Source organism: Grus americana, chromosome 18 (genome assembly GCF_028858705.1).
Source record: "Grus americana isolate bGruAme1 chromosome 18, bGruAme1.mat, whole genome shotgun sequence".
NCBI classification, from domain to species: domain Eukaryota; kingdom Metazoa; phylum Chordata; class Aves; order Gruiformes; family Gruidae; genus Grus; species Grus americana.
In genome coordinates, this window is record NC_072869.1 from 10098097 (window position 1) to 10107934 (window position 9838).

Genomic DNA, 9838 nt, shown 5'->3' on the forward strand with positions numbered 1-9838 from the left:
TGTTTAGAATGTTTATGATTTCACTTAATGGCATTATTTTGACTTCCAAGAAGAAACTTCATAGATCTAGTGCTGGAAAGAGTTTTGTTCTCCCAGTTACTAAGTCTGATATGCAAACACTTCTTTACAAAATGCCTGAGATACGGGTAAAGATGGAGATAAGATAGTGAAGACAAACAAGATGGAATGACGCATGTGCTGTACAGCTGGTCAGGAACAAACAGAAAATATTGGGGAATGCCATTACATAGAAATAGCAGGCAGCACTGTGGAAGCTTAAAGAGTATTAAGACTGCCAGATAAACAGAACAATAAACAGACTAGATAAAATATGGTATAACACAAAATTATGTGATTTAAAAGGCAGAACTGTACAACACAATAGTCATTATATGAAAAGAAGATATTTGGCTCACAACATTAACTCTGCTGGTAAAATTAGATGTTTTGGCCTATGGCATATAGAAAGAATGTTAAGTAGTTCTGAGTCTGGTAATAAGAGAAAAATCACGGGCATACTAATGAATAAATTTATCATAGAAAAGATAAAATGCTCACAATTAAGAAGCAAATATTTAGAGAGAAAGTGGTGGGGATAAGAAAATGTGAGAGACAAAAAATATCAAAGATTTTTAATTATTACAGGTTATAACAGATCTGAGGATCAAATAGGGAAAAAATAGACAAATGTCGAAGATACTGTTTGAAATCTTTTGCAGCATAGAACTTGATTTAAAAATAAGCACTAGTCCTGAAGTCATTTGCATGGGTCTGTGGATATTTTAGTGATTCAAGAGTTGGCAAGACTTGGAAGAGGCTTATATTTGTATACTCTTAATTTTTTTTTTCTATCTGTGACTATTGGTGTTTCTACAGTCTCCTCCTTCTAAGCCATTAGTCTCTCTAGATTTTACAACTGCAAAAAAGTCCAGGTTGCTGGAATGTATTGAAGTAATAGGCATTACTGGCTTTACCTTTTTGTCTGCATGTATTATTTTATTAATATTTTAGTATGTCAGGATAAATCATAAACCTTTTTAAAAACTTAGAAGATTTTTAAGTCAAGTCCTGCAGTTTCTCAGACTTTGAAACAATTGTTATATCTTTGAAGTCTTAGTATTCTGAAAACTCTGATATGAGACTGGAGTAAGAGGTTGCAGAGTATTTTGCCAGTGTGATTCCCTATTTAGAGTGCTTATAGCAAAAATGATAGGTCCTTCAGAGCCCAAGTTGTTGGTCTCTATTAACTAATGATCAGCCTTCAAAAAAATCATTATTTCAGGCTGAAAATGCAAAAGGACCATTTTATTTGTAACAGGAATGTGTTCCTTGTGAAAATTTTGAATCCTGGAACTTTATCCTCATTAACCCAATTCTTCTTTCATCTGGTTTTTTTTTTTTTACTTTGCTGGACAAATAGCTTTCCCTTTGATGTGCCCAAATGAAAGGTTTTGTTGCTGATTGTTTACACATACACAGTATTTCTCATGTCTAAATGTTTATGGACATTCATCGTCATAAAAACTTCTGTGCCAGAGGAGTTAAGCTGGTGCTGCCTGAAAATAATAAATGAGGAAAGGGAACGCTTTCTTAATATGCAGAAACTGGCTGCAGAGTAAATGAGTTATATTTTCTGACTCTTAAACTCTGACTGAAAATTCTTAGACCCTGAGAGATACTTGAATGTCTTTCTTCTGGTGAGAATTAGAGGCATAAATACTCTTAGAATCTAGATTCATTATAATTTTCAAAGTCAAAAATAAACCTTAAAGCAATCCTTCCTGTTTGGTAGGTGAAGGATATTACCTACTCTTGACCAGTGTCAAAGCTACTACACAGTAGGTAATAAGGTATTTGCATTTCAGTAATACCTTTAAAAATCTAAATCTTCTAAAGAACTTTCAAAACTCTACAAAATTTTCTTACTGAGATTTTTTTAAAAAACAGTTTTTCTGGTGTGGTTATTTTCTTTTACAGCTGCTACTGTACTTGAGTGTCTTGATAACTGCAAGCTGTCAGAAAGTAATCAGATGGTTCTTCGCAAGCTAGGGATGAAACTTGTTCAACGACTTGGACTGACATTTGTGAAACCGAAGGTAGCAAAATGGAGGTTAGTTTAAACACGAAACAGTTTAAAAAAAAAAAACAAATCCAAAAGCACTCAAAAAACTTTAATACACCTAAATCCATACGCTTGGCTACTGGCCTTCTGCCCTCCTAACCTCCCCTAAAAAAGAAATAAAGAAATCCCCGTGTTACTTGGGAATGAACACATTCTTCATTTGCACTATTTGGAAAAAGTAGATTTCTTCCGCTGTATTTAAGTTTCCTGTAATTTTTTTTTGTTTTGGTACAGTAAACCAGTGCTGTGCCAAGCCAATTCTTTTGACTTTTCATGTTGCACATTACACAAGCAGAAGCCTGTTCCTATATAATGCATAACTTGGTAAAGATGGGAAGACACTGACCTTGGTTACTGAAGTTGATTTAGTACAGTTTTGTAAGGGTGAACATAACTTTTTCCATTACATAGTTCTACCCTGATTCGATAGAAAGTTCACAGGGGAAAAGTGGTTTGCAATCCCACTTTCATTTTGCATATTAGTCAGGTTTTGGTGTCTGGTTTTACTTATTGCCAGAGGGCAAACTCTTTTTTAGATTTCTCGCACTGATATTTTAAAATTGCAGGCTCCCTTGGTGACTATTTTTATTGTATTTCTTTTACCAACTTTTGAGAACGTCCTTAGGCATAGAAAATTCTTTTTAGGTGGAGAGTGTACCTTGCCCAATGGCAAAAGTCAGTTTAGCATGCAAAGTATATCTTTTGTAAGAACGTATCTACACCACAGGCTAAATATCTGAATACAGCTTGGTCAGAAAGTACTAAGCTAGCTTTCACATTCAAAAACCAATGTATAATAGGTTGATTTTATTAATTTTTTTTTTTAAAGTTTTGGAGAGGTTTTTAGGGCATGGGAATTTTGCCTCTATTGTCAGCAGTGGAAAGTAGGTTATACTGAAACAGGAAAGGGACAGGTAATGAAAAGGAACCATTTAAATAGTCTAGCTCTTCTCACCTTGGAAAAGAGACAACTGGCTCAGGAGAAAGGAGAACGGGATACTCTTTCCTTTAAAGCAACTACTAAATAACTGGAGAGCTGTACATTGGGAGGTATAGTAACTTGACAAGCAGGTTTTATGACAGTATGTACATATTTCAGTTGGAACTTAAATCAGAAAAATAAATTAACTCTGTTTCTTGCGCAGATACCAGCGTGGCTGTCGATCTCTGGCTGCCAATCTGCAAGCTCAGGGTTCACTTGTGCAGAATCAAATGATAACAGTTGCTGCTAATGAAGCTGATGATGAAGAGGAATACGACATTCCAGGAGAGATTGAAAATGTTGTAGGTGTGTTAAAACTGGACAGGAATTATTGTCATGCCTGCAAATTAAACATATATTGGAAGGCAACCTGCTTAGGGCTAAGAAAGTCATGTGGCTATCTGTGCTGGTGTGAACAATTGGAAAGACTATAAAATTTCAGTCTATGCAACTGATTAAAATATAGTATGTTTTTGTCAAATGATTTGGATTTCAGCATCTCAAGCAGCAACTCAATGCTGCAGCATTTGTCGTGGGGTTGGGGGATGGAGTTACTGAAGTGCATTTTACCAATTTTATCCAGCAATATGAAAGAGGTATCTTGAACCTTTCACAGATGGAAGCATGAATTAAAATTCATAATGAAAAATGAAACAAAAAAAATTGTGTTACAGGAAAGCTAAAGAATTATGGTTGAATTTTTTAAGCTGCAGTAGTATCAAAGGAACAGCATTTCATTTCATTTCATTTCATTTCATTTCATTTCATTTTATTTTATTTGTATGCAGCCATATAGCAGGTCCTCTGCTGGCTTGCCAGTGGATATGCTGTAAATAAGTAGGCAAAAATTGCACCAGAAGACTTTTATAACTGAATAATCTAATGAACCACTGAAAAAAGCACCATGACTTCCATTTTGAATCTTCCACAATACTTAAAATTTCAAACCAAATTTTCTCTTTTGGAAAATGATTTTGACATCTTTCTTGTTTCTTTGATTTCAAGTTGTACTCGTGTGACAGAAGAAATCTAAATACAAATATTTTTATGTAAACTAAGAGGCAAAATGAATTTTGAAGAGTTTAAGAAATCTTTCTGTTACTAAATGAGAACATTCTGTTTTGTTTAAAATTATCTGCAGAGCAATTGTTGGTCGGACTGAAAGACAAAGACACTATTGTCAGGTGGTCTGCAGCAAAAGGGTAGGTTTCATGCTTTAATAAAGTAAACAACATAGAAATACAGTCTGATGTAATTCATGATTGATAATTTGTGTCGTCAGTATTCACAGTTACTTCAAAGGCTTTAGTACAGCTCATGGTATAAAGCCATGTTCATATCTTTCTCTGATACGAAATTGGGCTAATCTTCAGGAAAATTTCAGATAGGTTTGGCAATAAACATTCTCGATAAGGCTTGATTTCAAGGGTGTAAAGTAGCATTTCTTCAAAATGTTTTTTTCTCTTCCACTTTAAAAAATGTATTTCTGTGTTAAGTTTGCTACTGTGTAGCTTCTAGTGTTTTAGGGTAATGGTGTTAGAATAGTGCATTGTCATCGTGAAGTCAGTCATCTTATTGTTTAGTTTCCAGTAACTAGATTTTTTATAGGACTTGTTCATCAAATGCAATACTAATGAATCACTGTATGCTTTTCTTTTTTTCTTTTAACTTCTGTAGAATTGGTAGAATAACTGGAAGACTTCCAAAAGAATTAGCAGATGACGTGATTGGGTCTCTGTTGGACTGTTTTAGGTAAAAGTCTTATTTCACACTTTACTTGCATATGAAACATGTCTGCTTATGGAACTGGAGGACAACAGTTAGGAAGACAGGTCTAAAAATCTGCATGTTTTGTTGCTCTTCTCCCAGATTTCAAAATCTTCTAAGGCACGGATGTGCTAAGGGTGTTCAATAAAGAAATTATGAATAATCCTTCATCTTGACCCCATTCTAAAGTAATGTGGAAGGACTGAAGTTGAACTTTAGAAAAATAAAAATAAAAAATGGTCATTAACTTGCTGCTTTAAAAAGTCGTGGTGTGCTCATGCCCTGAGTGTTCTGTGCATCTTCAGAAGCACAGTAGAACTGGAAATGATGTTCAAATGGCTCCTGAGGATCATCAGAAATAAGAAGCAATCTCTGTGTGAGGGAAGGCTGAAACATCTAGGAAGAGTGGAGAATAAATGGGGTATAATAGAGGTTTATGAAATCATGAATGGCACGGAAATGATTGCCCTCTAGATTTTATATTATTAGAAGCAAACTAAAGTATCAGGCGTCAGGTTTGGAATAAAGAAAAGGTGGTGGTTATTCACACAGCACTTAGTTAAACTGTAGATACTTCTTGCTGCAGGATGTTGTGGATGCTAAGAGCATATGCCTGAACAAAAAACATTTTTCTTTCCTGCAAACTTGCCCACGATGTGCCAGAGTTTGGAAGTGTTTTGAAGAGTGTTGAAATACGCTTGTTCTTATACCTAAGGCATGTACTGTTGGCCCTGTCAGAGACAGGCTTTTGGGGTAGCTGAAACTTCAGTTTGATCACACATAGGTGCTAGGATGTTCTTTTGATGTGCTTTATTGCTGGATGTCTTGTTTCTGCATCCATGTAGAGCATGTAAAGGACTGAATTATTAAACAAGTATCATACGCTTTTTTATATATCAAATTGTTAATCAGGTGTACATTGAGTTCTTGAGCTTTAAGATCTGAACTAGTGGTTTAGACTAAGCTAATAACAAAAAGAATTTCTTTATTGCCAAAAAATACTGGTAATGTTCAGTTTGTCACTCAACTGTACTCAGTTTTAAAAAATCTTCTCATATTAGGTGTGAGTGCAAATTAAAAATACCAGCTGAAAGGATAACACAGTAAAAAAAGAAGGTATAAAGTCTTAAAAACTTGCAAGGAAAGTATCTACTTAGCCGATACTTCCACTGTGTTACTGTGATTATTTTAAGAGGTGCTGCTGATCTCAATTATCCCTGGAGCTTCAAAGACTTGTACTCACTGTGTTTTCTTTCCTTGTTTTTCAAGTCATAGGGATGAGTAATCCAACTAGTAATTGAGTGACCTGCTTTCTTCAGAAACACCTGGGAACAAACGTAGGCAAGGACAAAGGGAATCTCTTCTATTCTTTTCCCTAAGTATCTAGTGACCAAAATAAAAATAAGTCAGTTGCTCATCAGAGGCACTTTAAGTTATATCTCTTGGAATAAGAAGAAATAATTTCTTATATGTAGATAGATTAAAAGACAAGAGACAGGGAAGAAATAAGTGATCATTTTTCATGATGTAGTGAGATTATCAGCACAGTCCCACAGGGGTCTGTACGAGCCCTGCGCTGTTCAACATACAAACGATCCTGAAAAAAAGGTGAACAATGGGCTGAGGAAATCAATAGATGATTTAAAGTTAGCTAATGTAGGGAAAACTAAAGGTGACAGGAATAAAAATGTTGTATAAGCCCAAGTAACTAGGCAGGAAATGACATATGACATATAATGTCTAATGAATGCAAACTAATGCATCTGGGGAAAAATGCAGCTAGCTGTAAAACAGTTATTATGACTCAGGAAAGAGATCTTGAAGTCACTGATAGTTCTGTCAAAATGTCAGTGGAGTGCTCAGCAGCTGTCAGAAAAAAGAAGGTGAATGGAACGTTAGATATTATTAGGAAAGGAAGGGATAACAAAACTGAATCACTGAGAAGTGATTTAACTGAATGGGTTTCTTCCAAGTGGAAAGAAAAAGTAGAGGGATATAATGGTGATAAATAAAATCATAAATATGAAAGAAAGAGGGAAAGTGAGTAATTGTTTACTATTCACTCTTTCTCATAATGCAAGAACTGGGAAGCATCAGGAAGTACATTTTCACACAATTATAATTAAACTGTGGAAATCATTGCCACAGGATGTTATGGAAGCCAAAAGTGTAAAGGGAGTTCAAAAAGGGATTATCCAAATTAATGGAAGAGAGTCCCATCAGAGGTTATTAAATATGACATTCTGGCTGCAACCTCTGGCTTGGGAAGTCTTCGTACTGCTGATTGACAAAGCTAGGAGGAGGCTAATAAGGGAATGATCCTTTATGCTTTGTCTTTGGCCAAGCACCAGCTATTGGGCCATATCAAAGACAGGATACTGGGAGAGATGAAGCTTTGAGAGAGATGAAGCCTAGTCTGTCTGTTCAATGTTTTATTCTTAGATTCCTATTCGTAGTTTAATACAAAGTGAACTTTTTGCATATTTAGTCATGCAGCGTGCAACCTTTCCCCTTTTCACTCCTTTATCTGCCAGTCTACCAAAACTTGTGTACCATTTTTGATATTTTTTGCTGTGTTCGCTACAAGTTGCTCTGTTTTATGTTTTTTTAAAGGTGGATAAACACCACTGTTTGCTTACTGCCTAAGCTTGTATAATGTGTTTATTGGAAACTATCACTTGAACTTCTTTTGCTAGTTAAGGACTGTCTTTGCACTAAGTTCATTAGTTATTTTGGGTGTGTTCTGTAAATCTGCATCTTTTGCCAGTGTACTAGAAAGTTGTTATCCTTTTCTGGATGAGTTTCAGGTATTGTACTCTTCTGTATTGAGGTTACATTTATATTGATAATTGGGGTTTTTGCTAATTTGGTCATGTTCGTAGCAGTATTTATGTTGCACAAAATGGGAAAGAAAACATGTTCAACTTGTCATTTGTATATTTTAGAAGTCTACCAGGATTAATAACACAATAAACACATGCTGGTTTCGATTATGTGTCTTAAGACATTAGGAATTCACCATGAAGAATTAAATCCGAAAAGGGAAGGCTAGTCTTAACAAAACCTGTCTTTGTTCTAAAATTAGTTTCCAGGAAACAGACAACGCATGGCATGGTGGATGCCTGGCTCTGGCTGAATTAGGCAGAAGAGGATTGTTACTCCCTTCCCGAATTTCAGATGGTGAGTTGTAGTTGCTGAATATTAGTAAGTTCATGAATTAACAATTTATAGTATCAGAGATTGGATGTGTGGCAATAGACTGGCATGTGCAGATGTGTGTGTGCTGAATAATGAGTGTAGTATTGAATTCTAGAGTAAAAAGTATGCCTATGGGGATATTTAAGATGCTTCTGTCAAAAGCATTGACTTGGGTGTGCCTCTTTTATATTTAATAAATTTTTCTTTCCAAAATGAAGTTAGTTTCTTGGGGGTTTCTTCTTTCTTCCTCCCTTCCATGTTTCTTTGTACAGTTGTATAAAAATAATTCTGTATGTCTCTATATTGTGTCAGTGTCATTATTTAAATAGAATATATTAAATAATTGATGACTAACTTGCACTTAAAAAAAGCTAGTGGCTTATGCGGTTTGTTTCTGATTAAATTTCAGAGGCAAATTTCACGTAATTTATACAATGAACTGTTTAAGTGTTTAATGGGTTTTTGAAATATCAGGATGGAAAGAAAACTAACAGGGCAGAGGAATTGTTTCTTTGTGTGCTCTGTATGTATCACCATACATTGAAGTACAGAGCTATGTGAAAGTACTAGTTCTCTGTTTTGTGATTTTGGTCAATTTTTTATAGAGTTGAAATGACGAAAGCATAATGTAGTAGTACACACCCACTATTGGGCACTTTTACAGCCCAATATCTTGGGCTAGATGGTTCTTTTGATCTCATCTGGTACTCCTGTGTTGAACAGAGAAGTTGAACACTGATTTTCAAAAATGTTTCAAAACTAGTGTTTCATTCTAGTAAATTTGGTTGCCAAATGTTTTCTATGCTGAAAATCTGTTGACTTGTTCTAGAAGAAACTGTAAAATATGATATTTAATACAGTTTATTATTCTGTATCCATGAAAAGAGTTCATGTCCAATACAGTATCTGTTTTGCATGTCAGAATTTTTGTGCAGCTATCTTCAGCTGGTTTCCCTTTTCTAATTATGTCTGCCCTTGGATAATAAAGATTAAAAAAACCCAAAAGTTTAAGAATGGGAAGTCATCCAAAGGTAAGCCTCTATTTTAGTTCTAATAAAAATGACACCTCTATCAAGCAATCAGGATAGACTCATGTAGTAGATTTTTTTTTTTTTTATCCTAAACTGGAAGTTTCATGCAAGTTTGATACTGTATAGGACTGCAGAAGACATGAATGAATCCTAACTCTGCCAGTGATATGACCTGTGCTGTGAAACCATCTCTCTTCACTTTTTAGATTGAGTTTTTCTGTATGTAGAATGGGGATGATAGTGGTATCCTTCACACCCTTCTTTTTCTGCAGAGGAGCAGTGAAAATATATTGCTGCCTGTGAAGATGATTTTAATATACATAGGTTTATATGCAAAGTTTTAGTTTGCCAGATTGCATAAGACGTAGCCTTCTGATACTGGGCGGAAGAATATAAAGCTAAGATAGGGGAGGAAGGAAAAGAGAGAACACAATCATGACAGCATGGTCTTTCTGTGAAGGAGATAGGCACAAAAACTGTTTTATAGGAATTGGAAGTTTCTTAATAAAACAGTACCAAGAATTCTGACAGTCGATATATAAGAAAATGGGTGAGAAACCTAATTGGAGACTATCTTGAGAACTAAGGTTATTTGGTTGAGAGAAGACAAAGCTGAAAGCTTATTCTCTTCCTCTTAAAAGAAAACCTTTACTTTTGGCAAGTACTTTTGACCTTTACTTTGACTATTTTCAGTGACCAGAACAAGACTACAGGTAATGGGTGTCATTTGCAGCAAGA

The 9838-nt window shown here is 35.1% G+C and overlaps 1 protein-coding gene across 1 annotated transcript in view; it reads left to right on the plus strand.

Moving 5' to 3' along the window:
* TBCD (tubulin folding cofactor D) overlaps positions 1 to 9838 on the plus strand; it is a 131241-nt gene that overhangs the window by 20875 nt on the left and 100528 nt on the right. The window contains exons 10-14 of the mRNA XM_054846521.1: positions 1978 to 2110; positions 3268 to 3410; positions 4246 to 4306; positions 4782 to 4856; positions 7957 to 8051. Coding sequence (XP_054702496.1) covers positions 1978 to 2110; positions 3268 to 3410; positions 4246 to 4306; positions 4782 to 4856; positions 7957 to 8051 — 507 coding nt within the window. The remainder of the gene's footprint in view (positions 1 to 1977; positions 2111 to 3267; positions 3411 to 4245; positions 4307 to 4781; positions 4857 to 7956; positions 8052 to 9838) is intronic.